We start from the raw sequence: 17362 nt of genomic DNA, 5'->3' as shown, positions 1-17362 counted from the left end.
GGCCCACCACTCCACCCATCTAACACATTGGGATGGGGCCTACTTTTTTACACAAAAGGTTTAGATGGGGCTAGGCCATCATTGTACACCCATGAGTGAGGCCCACGCCCACCATAGCACCCAAACCCATGCATAGGTGGTAGAAGCCCCACACCAGCCGTGCCTTGCAGCTGCATTGGCTAAACAATGGCCACGTCCCTCCCCCTCTCTCTCTCTCTCTCTCTCTCAGAAAACAAAATAGAAAAAGAGGGCCTTTGCTAGTTGGGCTCTCAAGGCCCTGTGAAGGATGGAAGGTCGGTGCCGTATTTCAAATTTCCTGCGAGGTTACGACCCAAGTTCCTGTTTGAAATTCCCAATTTGTCTCTACATTCCTTGCCGGAAATTCTTCCCAAAGCCCTCTAAGTTTGGGGAAAAACGGTTGCAGAGACTTCTCTCATGCTGTCCTAAAGCTCCTCATCGCAAGAACCCATTGGTTGCAGATAGTTTCAGGTTCAATCTCTCACCTTCTCCCTGTTTTTGTTCTTGATTTTTCGATCTTCCTGCTGTTATCTTTTACACCCACCTTCATTTATCTAGATTTGGTGTTGTTATTTGTTTGGTATTGGACTGTTTGATAGAAAATTTATTGTGTTTTTTGATACGGTCGTGAGTGGAGGCCTGCCTAGGTATGGGACTAGGTGGGGCCCAACCTGGTATGGAAGGGGTTTAAATGGGCTAGCCTAAAGCATTCCATTAGATGTGGAGCTTTTGGTGTATTGGTTAGGTACCTAACAGTTTTGAGTGCTTTTTTTTAGTGCTTTTCTTGTGGGCTTTTGATGTTTTTCAATACTGGGTTCCTATGTTATTGGTGATACTAAAGTTATAACACCATAGATAGAAGTAGAACCCATCAAACCCAAATCAGAGATGGCTGTAGATGGGAAATTCTCTCCTGTCAACTTCTTTACTCCAATTTCATCTGAAAATAACCATTCCGTTAAACAGCTATGGATTTTATGTTATTTTTTAATTGACTAGTGAAGAACTTTATTAACAATGAAAAAGCACCAATGGACCCAAATCATTTTTGAAATGAATGGAGTAAGAACAGACTCTAATCATTGTATTACTATTTAGCCATTGTTTGCAAGCATGTCAGGTTAAAATTGCTTTTGCAAAGATGTATGGCACTTAACACTGACTTGGGGAAAGAAGCTTCTGAATATCTTTGAACTTTATTTCAGCTGTCAAGATGTGTGGAGGAGCCAGATTTAATGATATAATTACAGATTTTTCGTTGTGGTCATGTTTGCATGCTAAGTCGGTTATTTCCGTCATTGCTGCGAGCCATGGTTATTTTTCTATGTATTCATATAACAATGTCATGGTCTGTAGTTAGAGCTATTCTTCTAATTGTGAGGGGATTATCAGGTCTTCTAACAATTGATCTGTTACCCATAGAAGGTTCTGGTACCAATATCAGAAAATGTCAATTGCTTTAGTAAAACACTTGAGTTCAGGAAACAATCCCATGATATTCTCTTGCTTTTTTTATTGTCATTAATATAGAGGAGGATGACAGCTAACTGATCTAGTGCTTTTCCTATACAATGGTTCTTTAATCCATGAGAAGGGTAGAACTCTAGTTCGGATTTGCGGGAAAGGAACAAGTCCCTTTTGTTTAGATAATGGATCCCAATCACAAAGACCTTGGAAATCCAAAAACCTTAAGAAAGAATGAAGAGTGATTTCTGTAAAACCTGAATAAAATTAGAAATAACCCATATCTATAAATGATTTTCCCCTACCTCTCACAACTCTTCAACAAACAAAAAATCTCAAAGATGACTCTGTCTCTCTCTCTCTCTCTCTCTCTCTCTCTCTCTCTCTCTCTCTCTCTCACACACACACACACACACACACACACACACACACACACACACACACACTTAACCTTCTTCCTTTGCTACATTGGCTCATATGGGTAATTTTTATTTTCTTGCTTCTCAATGTGCATCTCCTTAGATTTTTGATCCATATGATTCTAACCATTTGACTGATGATTCATCTGCTTTTCATTATCTTGACTAGTCGAGTTCCCACTCCTCCACTCTTACTGATGGCTCCCTTGCAACCTTTGCTTGCCAAGGAATCGCATGCCCCACAAAGTAGCTTTCCTTGAGGTCTGTTTTGCACTTGCCTAATTTTCCTCTTAATTTGTTGCCTTTTAGGCCATGTCAGGCTGCCAGGAATTTTTTTCCTGATAAATCAGTGTATCCAAGTGGTGAGAGAGGGGTAGGGCAGTGGGAGAAGGTGAGATATTTGAGAGGGCACAATTGAGGTCAGCCTGAAAAGTGGATAAAAATCAAGAAAAAGTCATTTCTGCTGATTAGAGTTTTTTGTTTCCTGATTTTTTGCAATTCCTCATCACCGGAGACACTAGTTTCCTGTTTTTTGTTTCCTGATTTTTAGCCACTTCACCCTCATCTCCACTTGAGACACCGATTTATCATGAAAAAAAAAAACTCATGGTAACCAATGTGCCCTTAGTAAATTGACAAAGTCTCTTGGCTACTCTAACTTTTTATCCCTTATATTGTGTTTTCTAGAATCTAAAGACAAAGAATACGAATCATTCAAAAAATAAGACAAAGAAGATGGTTGGTGGAGGGTTAGAGTCAGAAGGGCTCTACTATTTGGATTGTAGACTAGCTGGTGCAACTTTGCATACTACAATATCACCACAACTTTGGCATCAAAGTCTAGGTCATCCATTCCCCCATAGTTTAAAATTAAATGTTCAATGTCTTGAGTCTATTTTTGGTCTAGATCATGATGTGTTTCAGTCGGGCTAGCATCATAGTAGTTCATGTCCTTCCAAACAAGATAAAAGGACATTAGTCCATTTCTCTGTTATTCATTTAGATGGTTGGGGACTGTCTCACATTCCAGCTTTATATGGACATTAATATTTTGTTGTTGTTGTGGATGACTGCTCATAAATGACATTCTGTTTCTAAGCAATATTGGGAAGATGTGATGCTTACTATTTATTATTTAAGAAACAAGATACCTTCCTCTATCGTAGTTGATAAATTTCCACATTCTCTTTTGTTTCCTAATGGACCATTATTCTCTATCTCCCTCGTCTTTAGTTGCTTGAGTTTCATCCATGCTCTAACTTCAGGATTGGATAAACTTGATCCTCGTTCTGTTAAGTGTGTTTTTCTAGGTTACTCGTACTTCAAAAGGGTATTGTTGTTACAATCCCTCTTCATGAAAAAGGTATGTTGTGTTGATGTCACATTATTCGAAGTTGCTTCTTTCTTTGCTCATGTGAAACGACCGGTTACTCCAAAAGCTTAAGCTGTTGGAGAAGGTGTTATTTATTCTTTCATACTTCAACACTCCCCCTCACATGTGGCCTCTCTTTCTTTGGGTTAGCCTACACGTGGCGTATGTGGCCCCACTTTTCGGTTGACCATTACATGTGGATTTTTGACATCAAGGAGGTTTGAACTCATGACCTTTTCTCTGATACCGTGTGAAACTACCAGTTACTCCAAAAGCTTAAGTTGTTGGAGAAGTTGTTATTTATTCAATTATACTTTAACAGCTCATTTGGGGTCCTCTATTCCAGATCATGTTTCTTTTCCAACCCCCATTACACAACATAATCAAACCTGGGAACTGGTTGAATTACCTGCGGGGAAACATGCAGCTGGGGGTCCTTTGGTTTATACGTTAAACTATCGACTTGATGGTACAATAGAATGCTTGAGGGCTCAAATGGTTACAAATGGACACACCCAGACATTTGGCATTTACTACTCAGAAACCTTTGCAACTGTTGTAAAGTTGAACTCTGTAATGGTAATTATTTCCACAACTAATCTTGATTGGCCGTTGTGATAACTAGATGTCAAAAATGCCCTTCTCCACAAATATTTAAATGGACTGGATTATGTGGAGCAAACTCTTGGATATGTTGCTCAGGGAGTCAGAGAAAGTTTACAAATTGTGAAAGGCATTCTATAGCCTAAAGCAATCCTCTCGTGCTTGGTTTGGGAAATTTAGCTCTATCGTCATGACGTATGGATTTCGTCTTAGGTGTGTGAAACACTCTGTTTTCGTGTGGAGACAAGCCAAACATTTTTTTTTTTTAAATTGACAATTTCATTGATTCTATGAAGATTACATTGGGGACCAGTGGTCCCAACTTGCATCACATAGAATCAATTAAGAGTGGCCAGGAGTATTCTCCTGGGCCAATAAAAACCAAAAAAATCTTTTGGGTCAAAAAGCTGCAGATAGGTCAACACTTCCATGCACTCCCACCCTGCCAAATAGCTATATCACTTTCCTTTCGAGATCTTCATCTACTACCGCAACCAAAAAAGCCTTCACCAAACCTCTTCATATCCTTTCCAATACCCAATGGTCTAGGGCATTCATCAAACAGACTTGTCATCACCATCTAGATAGTCATTCAGTTTGTATCTTTGAATGACAAGCCAAAAATGCGCACTCCCCTTTGCCATAATCATGGAGGATCAAGAAATCCAGCATGTCAATGAGGAGTTCCCCCGAAGTCCCAATCAATAGGCAGAATGTTTCTGCTAATAATTCTTTCTTCCACCATAAGGATACCCACCACCCTAATGCCCCACAGAGGCTCAGCCATGTAAGGATCCTAGCTCGAGACTCAAAGTTGAAGTCTTTTCATTGCTTCCGAAGGCGATCTCCCAACAAGACCATCTCTTCATCAACAGTCACATTTCTTAACTGCTACATGGCATTCTCTAGCACCAAAAGCCCCAAGGGTAGCCAAAGCTTCGATCACTAGAAAATGAGGAAAACTCGCAACAGAAAGGAGCCCCCCCAGACCCAAAAGCTACTAATTACTAACTGGAATAATTAGTAATAATAATTTAACCCGAAGCAAATCCTACCCTAGGTGACCGGGAATAAAATTTGAGGAGATTTGAGAGTCTACTATTTTTCCTTCTTGACCCTACCAAAGATGCATCCAAAAGTTTCTTAACAATACGTGCGAGGAGGTTATTTCCTGATCTTGCCACCATAGCATTAAGATTTAGGCCATGATTAACACCGTTAGAGGCTCGGGAAATGAAAGTGTTCCTTATTTTTGGAGGGAAGGCACCTTTATTTCTATCCTTATTGGGTAACCCCGACCAAGCAACTTTTCGTCTAGGGGCAGTAGAGTCAAACGGCTTACTCTTCTTGAGCCCCACTAGGGGCACACAAGACTGACCAACACTCCTAACGGCAGGCCCCTTCGCACCTTTTTCGAGATCTTTCTCAGCGCCATCCTTGGATTTGAGATTTGAATTAGTCAGGGAAACCAACGGCTCACGAGGAATCCGATCCTCAATCGGCGGGGAACCCCCAATCGATGGCATAATGCCCCACAGAGGCTCAGCCATGTAAGGATCCTAGCTCGAGACTCAAAGTTGAAGTCTTTTCATTGCTTCCGAAGGCGATCTCCCAACAAGACCATTTCTTCATCAAGAGTCATCTTTCTTAACTGCTACATGACATTCTATAGCACCAAAAGCCCCAAGGGTAGCCAAAGCTTCGATCACTAGAAAATGAGGAAAACTCACAACAAAAAGGAGGCCTCCCCAGACCCAAAAGCTACTAATTACTAACTGGAATAACTAGTAATAATAATTTAACCCGAAGCAAATCCTACCCTGGGTGACCGGGAATAAAATTTGAGGAGATTTGAGAGTCTACTATTTTTCCTTCTTGACCCTACTAAAGATACATACAAAAGTTTCTTAACAACACGTGCGAGGAGGTTATTTCCCGATCTTGCCACCATAGCATTAAGATTTAGGCCATGATTAACACCGTTAGAGGCTCGGGAAACGAAATTGTTCCTTATTTTTGGAGGGAAGGCACATTTATTTCTTTCCTTATTGGGTAAGCCCGACCAAGCAACTTTCCGTCTAGGGGCAGCAGAGTCAAACGGCTTACTCTTCTCGAGCCCCACCAGGGGCACACAAGACTGACCAACACTCCTAACGGTAGGCTCCTTCGCACCCTTTTCGAGCTCTTTCTCAGCGCCATCCTTGGATTTGAGATTTGAATTAGTCAGGGGAACCAACGGCTCACGAGGAATCCGATCCTCAGTCGGCGGGGAACCCCCAATCGACGGCATAATGCTCAAACCAGAACATCCCAAGGAACTAGAGTACTCAGAAAAGTAGCCACCATTTTTATTATCATGTTTTTTCTGAAAATCAATCCCAATGGAGTAAACCTTGTCAAGAATTCTAATTCTAACACAAGAACCATGGAAATGCCACCGGGGGGCTAGAATTTTGGCCGAGACAAAGCTCATACAATGCTGGTGGTTGCCTTCCATTTTGGTTTCCAATACTTTACCAAAGAGATTCCCTATAGCTTCCACCGTTGAAACAACCCATGCGTGTAATGGGATACCATAAAAATTAACCCAAAGGGCTTCCTTACCTTGAAGGAACTCCCTATTCCACGATGAGAGAGAAACCAATTGATTACTTAGGGCTTCAGATCCCATCGCAAGAATCTTTGATGCCTGGGCTTTAGATTCAAACATAAAGAGGATCTCGTCCTCCGCCAAAGTACAAGGCCAATGTAAGGATGGAAAATCCCAAACTTTTTGTGCCCAAAACCAGAGATCCTCCAGAGTCACGTTACTGTCTTTCTTTTTTCCTACAAGACAAGCTTTTAGGGTGTCCATACGTGTTAGCACTTCCTTACCGAAAATGGAAAGGGCTGGGCTCCCTTTACCCTCACGTAAATGGATATTACCTGAATCAGGCCATCGGCTGTCCAGCCCACAATTAGCTTCTAGACGAGGCCCTGAATTACCACGGGCAACCCATTGTGAGGGTATTTCAGACTGTTGACACCAACAACACTTATCCCGCCACCTGAAATTAAGATATTTACAGGGGAAGCAAAACCAAACACCAGGTCTATTCCTTAGTTTAATTTTCCTTTTGGAATTCTTCCCACCCCCGGAAAGCGTTACAGAAGAAGGGTTTGGTTTTGCTTTAACTTGCATGCACCTTCTACATCTTTGCCGCCAACTAAAGTTGTGGTAGGAGCAGTAGTAGCACTGCCAGTTGTCCGACCATTCTCCCTCGCCTGCCAGTCCTCCGACCATCCTCGCAATAATTAGTGATGCAGTTTTCCAAGCCAAACATATTTTGATTATTGCAATATATGTGGATGATATTGTTGCTATTGAGTATGATCAGGAAAAGATAGTTGTTAAGAAATATTTGCAAGATCATGTACAAAGGCTTGGGTAATCTATGCTATTTATTTGGAATCAAAATTACACGGTCAAATTTTGGAGTTAGTCGGTCTCAAAGGAAATATGTAACAGACCACTCGTCAGAAACAACAATGTTAGGAGCAAAGCTTATTGATACTTTGATGGATCCCACTACAAAGTTGTCCAAGGGCAAGGGGATTGTTTAAAGATCTTTGTATATGCCTCCGTGTAGTTGGGAAGCTTATTTACCTAACCATATCACATTTGTATATTTCCTTCCCTGTAATTGTTTTCAGCCAATTAATGCAAAGTCTTACTGTGGAACATTTGGAGATTATTGTCCATATTCAAAGGTTCCTTAAGGGAGCACCAGGAAAAGAACCTATGTTCAAGAAAAATGACCATCTAAGAGTGGAAGGTTTATCACATGAAGATTGGGAAATGTCTCCTTGAGGCATGCTCTCCCAACCGGGGATTGAATTTTCGGTGGCAATTTCTGTTTCGGTTTAAATTTTGTTAAAATTGTTATAATTTCGGTTTTAAATTTCTGTCTCGGACAAAATTTAAAACCATGCTTCCAACTACTGGTTATTTTACCCTCGTTGGTGGTAAAGTAGTTACTTGGTAATTGTTGTGCAGGTCAATGATTTTACCTGCCAAATATCATTTTCCGCATTAATTAAATGAAATGTTTGCAAATAATAACATCTTTCCATTTTTTTTGTCGTTCTGGTCATTTCGGTCGAATTTTGAAAATTTCAGTCGAATTTCAGGAATTTCGGTTAAATTTGGGGGGATAATGACGGAAAAAGAAATCATGTAGATTTCGTTTTGGTGGGGATGGAAATGGAAACATTTTGCTTTCCTGTGTTTCACGAAAGGACTAAACAAATTGAAGTGGATTTCCATTTTGCTAACGAGAAGGTAGTCAGTAAATTGATATGTACACCTTATGTGAAATCCAAAGATAGCTGGTAGGCATATTTTCGCAGCTGATGCAACAACTTGTGGGGAAGTGTTAAAGAACTTGAGTGAGATAGGGCTCACTGCCTAGTGCCCACTCACGATCCTTTTATATTGCTAAAGAGTTAGGAATTTATGTTTAATTGATTGGGCACATCATTGGATACCCCTCATGGCGTTCTTGTAAATGTTTTAAGATATTATAAATGCATAGAATCGTGGGGTTGGAGCTTCAACCACTCGAGTTCTTTCTCTTCGCTTCTCTTCTCTCTTTCTTTTTCTTCTTTTTTCTTCTTCTACTTCTTCTACCTTTGATTGCCTGTGCATAGATGAAGATCTTCCAACACTAACAATTATAATGTAACATCAAGCCAAGTGGAATAATTTTCCTCCATGTTAAAAACTCAATACTTGGAACATTTTTTTTGTCTTTCTTTTATTTATTTATGTCTATTTGATGCCTAGCTTATATAAGTAGTTGATTTATTTTTCTTCCTGTGAAGTCAACAGGAAAATGACCGGGATCTTCTTTCTGAAGGAGTCTGCCCTGTGACAGGTTCAAGCTGACCCAATTTTTATGTTTCTTATTCTATGAGAAGTATAGTGCATGTGCTTTTTAAAATTCTTCTTGGAATGTTTACACAAACTAATGCTCTAAACATGTCTTTTATTGTATTTATTTTAGTCTGAATTCTTTGTCGAATGTTTAGATAAATTGTTTCAAATTCTAGTCATATTTGACTTTGAATTCTTCTTGGCATGTTTGGGTAGGTTAATATAGAGTTCTCTTAAACATATTTAATTATAACTTTTACTTTATCTGGAAATGCTGCCGTGGTAAACTGTGGCAGAGACTTGAATTATTTATGCAAAAATATATAGAAATAGCAGTTTCTATGTTTCAAACCAATATTTTGCTTTGCACATTTTATGATAAATGGAAGGGGCATTTGATTATTGAGATGAATGTCAGTTTTTGATTTCATTCTTTCAAACCCAAATAGCAGTTACTATGTTGCCGACCAATATTTTGCTTCACACATTTTTTGATAAACGAAAAGGGGCATTTGATTATTTCAGATGAATGTTAGCATTTGATGTCCTTCTTTCAAACCCTATTATCTTCCACATCCCTCCATTTTCTTCCATAATTAACTTCTCAACAGGGAAGAAGAGATACAAATTTCAATTTGATCCTATTTATGCCATCCAAATAGAATTTTTAGCCATATGTTGTAGGTTTCATATATTGCACACTTTTCATTAGATGTGGCCAATGATTCCTGTATTCTATTCATCCTCACAGTGAGAGGATGAGCTCTATTAAGAGACCCTGACTATTTTATGTCCAAAGTAAGGAAAATAGAACAATAATTTAGATCCTCATGGGACCAAATCCACTAGCATGCGGACACTGTCAGAATAAAAATCTATTCATCCTCACAGTGAGGATAAGCTCTATTAAGAGACCCTGACTACTTTATGTCGAAAGTAAGGTAAATATAACAATAATTTAGATCCTCTTGGGACCAAATCCACTAGCATGCGGACACCATAGAATGAAAATCTGTGCATGCTTTACTTCATCTACACAATACTTTATGCCAGTTTTTGGAGTACTAAAGTATATTTCTTGGCTCTTAGAATCGGTTGAATGAATGCTTGAGTTTAAGATCTTTCTTGATACTGAAGTATTACTTTTTCTCCATCATTCACAAAATAATGTGGTTTTCTTTTTCCTATAAGTTACATTCCGATCATATTTATGTGGTCTCCAAAGCAATATCTGACATGCATCCATTGAGACTATATCGCCCCAGACTTCCTTTTTATACTTTAACTCAATAGAAAATAAAAATTAAACCATGCAATTTCTAGTAACAAATACCCTACCTCCCTTCATGATGAGATCCTCTACGGCTCAGGATGCTTTTCTCTTCCAATTGTATTTTGTCCGTCTTCTCCTCTGAAGCAATGTTTTCATTGGATGCTCCATCCATAATGAAGTTGCATAATTTTTTTTACCAAGGTACACCTTCTTTGGAAGATGTTAGATTGCCATTATGGCTCATCATTAATGATCTTTGGAGGTGATTACAGTGTTTTTGACTCGATAAACACTCTCCAATTTGATCTTTTGAAAGATAGTCATCTCATTTACAATTAGTGTAGAGAAAAATCTATATGAAATTATCATTGAATTTTGGTATTCCTAACATTATTCGTAAGTCTTAACTGCATTATTGCGCTCGAGCATATAAATTCTTATAATAATTTCCCCTTGATCTCAATTATTACAATCTCAACTTCAAATTTCACATCTAGAGTCCCACAGGCATTAATGGGATTGATGTCGATGCATCCTCCATCATCCAACTCTTCATCAACAGCATCTTTGTTCTCTGATTTCCCCACATATGGTGAATTCACAATCTATGTGAGACGATCTAGCCTTTGTAATATCCTTTGGAGAATTTGCTCTAATTGATCAAGCCTTTCATGTGAAATATAACCTTCCCCTCTTCCATTTTGAACCCTCGAATGATTTTTCTCATTATTATACTAGTTCTGATACTAGTTTCATGCAAGTAAACTATTAGGATTTAAAGTAGAAATATTGCTAGAGAACTGAAGAATCACATAAAGCTTTCCATTAGATCTTCACAAAAATGCTTGATAGAGAGATAAAATGACATTTAATTTGATCAAAACATGATCAAAGAAGTGTAAACCCAAAACCCAACATGGATAATCGTTAGTCAAACTATTCATTGACCCATTGAAATGTATGCTAAACTTCATATTTGTAGGCCTAAAACAACGTAAATCATAGTTTAATCCTATCCATTGATATAGAATCAATTTCAGCCCTTCGATCAACCCAAATAAAGCCTAATTTGTAATTTCCATTTGGAAAAGCCCGAAATAAAATTAGAAAATGTATTATACATTGTTGTTCCTAAAATACTATTCACGTTTTCATTATGGCCCACCAAAACCTACTCAAACTTCTACCAAATATTAATAAATTTTTATTAATTATCATAACTAAGTTGGCCAATTTTCATGACAAATGGAGCCTTGTTTGTAGGGCTCACTATTGATGTTAGCATGATGGTTTGGCGATCCATTCTCTCTTGGATCATCTTTGCTGAATTATAAGTTTGTTCATGAACTTTTCTTCCCTAAGAAAGACCTTTAAAATGCCTCTTTTATTGGCGATCCATTCGATCAATGGCTTGTTCATATATGTATGTTGTGAGCAGAAAAGGAAAAATGATAATAGGGGTAAAGGTTGTGTGCATCCTTGTATTTTCAATTTTTTGAGATGGGAATTTCTCTGTGTTCATGGTTACATTGCCAATCCTTAGAGGCCCTTTTTCAAGATACTTCTGGGCGTGGCTTTCACTAATGTGATCTTGATGCCGCACGAGTTTATATTGGAGTTTGGATTATCTTGCGATTATTCGAATTTAAAGGATCTGTGTTTATTTATTTCCAATTCCTTATAACTTTGAGAAGCATTCTTTTATTTCTGTGTTCTGTGTTTTCAATTTTGTAGGCTTGTTAATTGTCCTATTTTAACTTGTACAACAACCAGCTTATGAAGTTTAAAAACTTATACAGACATCTTGCTTGTGTTTTAGTATGGAAGATTTGTGCATTTTTCAAGACTAATTAAAATATTGTTTGTTATGGTGAATGATTTGATGACAAGTTTCTCATGTATACTTTGGCAAATATATACTAATTTATTATTGCATCCTGATGATGAAAGCAGTAATTTCTCTTTCATTAAATTTGTTATTCTCCATAGAAAGGTTATATCTTTAAATGAAAATACAAATTTATCCATGCCCTTTAGTCATTTACATGTGTTCATATATTTAGTAGTGTAAATGCGTAATGGTATATTTTGTTTAGTAAACTCTATTTCTGTTGTTGATCTCTACGCAACTTTGAATGGTTCCTTCCCACAAATTTGGTAGGAGGCATAGTAGCTTTGGGAAAGTTTGATGCCCTTCACATTGGTCATCGAGAACTAGCAGTACAAGCATCAAAGGCTGGAGTTCCTTTTCTCCTATCATTTGTGGGAATGGCAGAAGTACTTGGCTGGGAATCCAGGTATTAGACGCTATAATATTTCAAGTAAATGGTATAATGTTATCTGTATTTTCTCTGTTCATTTATAGAAAGAACATTTTATGATGTGCTAAATATGGTTTATCTCTTCTCGCAAATACTCTTGCTCTTGCTTTTAGCTGATTTTCATAACTAGAATTCAAATAAATTTTATGGTGCTACAATAGAAGTGCTTTGTTGATACTATCTATTATGCTTACATGGTGGATAATATGTACTTCCCTACTAATGTTATGGGTACATAATTTAAAAGTCATGTACATCTGTAGAAGTAACTTGACATGGGGTACTTTAAAGATAACGAGCTGCCACCATTGAGAAGGACCCATATACTGATGCCTAGAGTCATTCAGCTTTTTGCTAAAAAAATATACGGCAAACCTCCTGGCTCAATACTACTAATCTAATGCCCATGTCAGAGGTATCACAATCCACCTCGAAGTTTAGCAATGCCAAAACAGCTGCCGCTGTCATCTTCTACTTTATCCAGTGTTTAAGAATGCAGATGTGACACGGAATGCGGCCAAGAAAAATCCTTGTTGACTCAGCGCGGACTCAGCCAGGAATGCATTGGATGCGGTCATAAATCGGGAGAGTCGAAGGAGTTTTTATTGACTCTGTAGGGCAAAACGTGGAATGCGGATGTGGTGCAGTGCGGAACGTGGCCAAGAAAAATCCTTGTTGACTCGGGCGGTTCTTTGTTGTGTCAACAAGTTTTTAAACATTGACTTTATCAACTAAGTTCTTCTCTATCTCTGTTATCCGCTGAAACTGACCAACCCCGAGGCAAATCCTGAAGAACCTTTGATAAGAAGTGGCATAACTATGGAAGCTGCGGAGCTGGTAAATGATTCTAAGCATAAGCCTTGGAAAGATAGCTTCCACCTTCTGGTCCGTCTCGATGTAGGAAGCTTGTGAAACAACCAGTTACTCCAAAAGCTTAAGCTTTAAATCTTTTATAATTTAACACTCCCCTTCACGTGTCGCCCATCTTTTTAGGTTTGGCCTACACATGGCACATGTGGCCCACTCTGTAGGGCAAAACGTGGAATGCGGATGTGGTGCGGTGCCGAACGTGGCCAAGAAAAATCCTTGTTGACTCGGGCGAGTTCTTTGTCGTGTCAACAAGTTTTTAAACATTGACTTTATCAACTAAGTTCTTCTCTATCTCTGTTATCCACTGAAACTGACCAACCCCGAGGCAAATCCTGAAGAACCTTTGATGAGAAGTGGCATAACTATGGAAGCTGCGGAGCTGGTAAATGATTCTAAGCATAAGCCTTGGAAAGATAGCCTCCACCTTTTGGTCCGTCTCGATGTAGGAAGCTTGTGGAACGACCAGTTACTCCAAAAGCTTAAGCTTTTGGAGAAGGTGTTATTAAATCTTTTATAATTTAACACTCTCCTTCACGTGTCGCCCATCTTTTTAGGTTTGGCCTACACATGGCACATGTGGCCCCTCTTTTGGGTTTGGCACTTTGGCCATTGCATGTGGATTTTTACTATCAAAGAGTTTTGAATTGAGGACCTTCGCTCTGATAACATGTGAAAACGACCAGTTACTCCAAAATCTTAAGCTTTTTGGAGAAGGTGTTATTAAATCTTTTATACTTACTTTAAGAAAGTTAATACCACGTACCCCAATGCTATTAGCCTATTTTTCACGGAATTGCACTTCTTGAGGTTGGCATATGACAAGCTCTCGCAGCCTGTCCATCACCTGACTTAGATGTAAAAGGCGATCCTCACAAAGATCGTAAACTAGTATTTCTTCATAGTATGCAACCAAAAACTTCCCAATGGAGGGTATGAACAAGCCACTAATGTGGCATACAAACTTTCTGTTTGGACAAGCCACTAATGTTTGCTAAAATCCGAGGCATTTGAAGTACTTATTAGTCTTGCCTTGCTGATTTGCATGACCAATCCCCTCTCAAACATCTCTAGCTGCCGAAGTCTCTGGATTTTCTTCCAAATCCTTGAGGTTTGTGTCATAGCACTTGCCCCTATTATCAGCCCCTCCACTTAACTTGCTGCCAATGATTGGAATTTCTCAACATGCTGGTCAAATTGTTTTTTTTTGTTTGGTGTGTGTGGGTGGGTGGGGCTGTTGCTGGTCAAATTGTTATTCAGTCGTGTTGTTGACCTTCTTTGTTGCACATGTGCTTCAATTGCTAGATTATACGCATCATTCTACGGCCAATATGGTCGGAGAGTACTAAATCTCAGCCTAACCTAGGCTCTAATACCACTTGATGCTGTCTTGTCAAGGGTCTTACAGACTAGAACATTCCAGGATGATTGTTGGAATATATTTGAACAATCATAAATCTGGTGAAGAAGTGACAATGCAAAAATAAATTCACACAAACATTAATATTTATTCCAAATTAGAGAGGACAGAGAAGAACAGGAAGATAATTACTTACTTGATGGGAGATACTTGAGTTCCAGCCCTAAGAGCTACCCAAAATCCATGCATTGGAAGGTGCAGCCCAGAAGAAAAGGTTTTCTCATTTTCCACAGACAAAATAGAGTCCAAAATGCGTGGTCCATGGCCCCCGCGCATGCCAATCTTTGGTGGGGGTATGGCTTGCACATGCATCAAATTGTAGTGACAATTTTTTTAAAAGTTCATGTCAGGTTTCTGTTTCATTTATGATGAATATTTCTTTCTGGGTGCCAGTTCAAAAAAAAAACCTATTTCTTTCTGGGTGTAGCCTATTTATTATGGTTTACATTTCCTTTAAGCCAGAGAAGGAGAACCATAAGAAAAGCAGAAATATGATATCCACTCACATGTAGACGGAGGTGGGAAGCTCCTAGTCTTGCAGATTTTGATGCTCATCAAAACCTTATCATGCTGGTACCCTATTTGGGTTACCTTGGCCAGTCCATAGCGGAGTGAATGAGCGGTGGACTTTGGACCTAATCGCCTAACCATGACCTCTTGGGCTATTTTGTTAAATATCAAGTTCCTAATTTAATGCATATAGATTAATGATAATTTTGTGTAGTATTCCAGTGAAAACATTAGCTATGTAACTTCATCCAATGCATGCATATACACGAAATGTTTGACTTAGTTTCTTCGCAGGGCTCCAATTGTCGCAAAATGCGACCGGAAGCGAGTTCTTTCTTCTTGGGCCTCATACTGTGGTAATGTTGTCCCACTTGAATTTCATGTCGAATTTTCTAGTGTTAGACATCTTACTCCACGACAATTCGTTGAGAGGTTATCCAACGAGCTCAGAGTAAATGGAGTTGTGGCAGGTATCAATAATCCATCCTTCTTTCTGAATTTTCTTCTGCTTTTCTAATCCATGCATTTGCTTAGATAACTTCACCTGTTCCCCATGGCAGGCGAGAATTATCGGTTTGGATATAAAGCTTTAGGCGATGCATCAGAGTTGGTGAGCTTATGCAAGGAATATGGATTGGGTGCCTACATTGTGAGCTCTGTCATGGATAAAAACCTGTGCTCCTCGAATGAGGTAAATAAAATCAATGATTCAAGGGAAAAAGGACAGGTGTCTTCTACACGTGTTCGTCGTGCTCTTGCTACTGGCGATGTGAAATATGTGTCGGAGCTTTTGGGGAGGAAACACCGTCTCATGCTGATGATGAACCAGGAATGTGTTGTGACGAGAACTCGGATCTCAGCTCCCAAGTTATGTATGTTGAACCAGCCGCCCAAGGAGGGTGTATATGAGTACTGCACGGTAGTTGTGGATGACATGTTTGTTGGAGCATGCAAAGCCATGATTGATATGACACACATCCATGTGGAGTTAGACATTGGTGATTCTCAAATGTGGGTCCCATTTCAGGACTGTCAATCTGTGGGTATCGAGTTTGGTGGGCCCGGAGGAGATTGAGATGATTGCCCTGGTGCAATGGGTGGACCTTGGATTTGACCTGATCTGTTGTATGGTTATTCTTATAGATATGGAACGACAATGACGCATGTGGCTGCTGAAGAGAAGCTGTATATACATGCCAGGAACAGGGAGATCTCTACTCTAGGAAGCAAGGGGGAATTAACAGTCCTTTTTTTCACAGAAGTATTTGCATTTTTTTTTTCATTTTGGTAGCTTTTAAGGTTTAGGGTAATACAATTTTTTCCCTTTTTGGTTTAAGTATTTGCTTATGACATGAAGGTAACAGTCCTATGTGTTACATTTGATTTTTTTTTCTTTCACATTATTTTCATTCAATATGATCCAGGGTAAAAGAAAGTGCTATCATAAAGAGTCTGTAATGTAAATCTAAAAAAGACCCTAAACAGTTGTCCTCTCTCATCTTTCATCCTTTTTTTATAAGACTCCTTGATCAAGGGATGTGGTAATATGCATTGTATATGTGGCACATGTATTTTGGTGATCTGGACTGTTGTACTGATGGGTCGCTCATGGATGGCCGATGAGAGATCTTTTGCTTTCGCATGGAACCACCAATCACCCCCTCCATGTAGAAGCAACGTGGGAACTTCTACGTCCATGAGGGTACACCAACGAGTTGTACCCAGGTAGAACTCACCCTTAAAAGCTAGCCGTAAAGGAGAGGTTGCCCAAGTCCTACAGGCCCTTTCACATCCATTCACTTTTCCAATGTGGGATCTATTGCTTTCGCATGGAACCCCAACTATAAGATTGAAGTGTGAGAAGAATCAATGGCTTGGAAACCCCTAGAAAGAAGTTATGTTTCCATTGCCTTTGACTAAGCAGCTATGATCTGATCATCCGATTAGGCCCCGTTTGTATTCCCAAAAGAACTTTTTCGGCGGAATTTTTTCTTCTTTTGATAATTTAGAGGAAATGTTATGATTATGGTTATTCACTTATTCTAGACTAGAGGGATATTTTCATAAATTGAACATGGTTGGTTCAAGTTTATCTTTTCCGTGTGTAAAATAGTAGGAAATTTTAGAAATGTGTTTCTTTTTCAGAAAATTCCTGCAATCCAAATAGGTCCTTGGTTATA

At 39.0% G+C, this 17362-nt stretch overlaps 1 protein-coding gene across 1 annotated transcript; it reads left to right on the top strand.

The window, feature by feature from the left end:
* Nucleotides 1-167: 167 nt before the first annotated feature.
* LOC143848531 (FAD synthetase 1, chloroplastic-like) lies at nt 168-16727 on the top strand. Its single transcript, XM_077357480.1, has 5 exons — nt 168-489; nt 8740-8792; nt 12226-12361; nt 15477-15652; nt 15743-16727. The coding sequence occupies exons 1-5, from the start codon at nt 287-289 to the stop codon at nt 16255-16257; spliced, it is 1083 nt and encodes a 360-aa protein (XP_077213595.1). The 5' UTR covers nt 168-286; the 3' UTR covers nt 16258-16727.
* Nucleotides 16728-17362: the final 635 nt, after the last annotated feature.

Source organism: Tasmannia lanceolata, unplaced genomic scaffold (assembly GCF_043159265.1).
Source record: "Tasmannia lanceolata isolate RefF3 unplaced genomic scaffold, GAP_Taslan_0.1 ptg000016l, whole genome shotgun sequence".
Lineage (NCBI taxonomy): Eukaryota > Viridiplantae > Streptophyta > Magnoliopsida > Canellales > Winteraceae > Tasmannia > Tasmannia lanceolata.
This window is presented reverse-complemented; position numbering and strand designations above follow the sequence as displayed.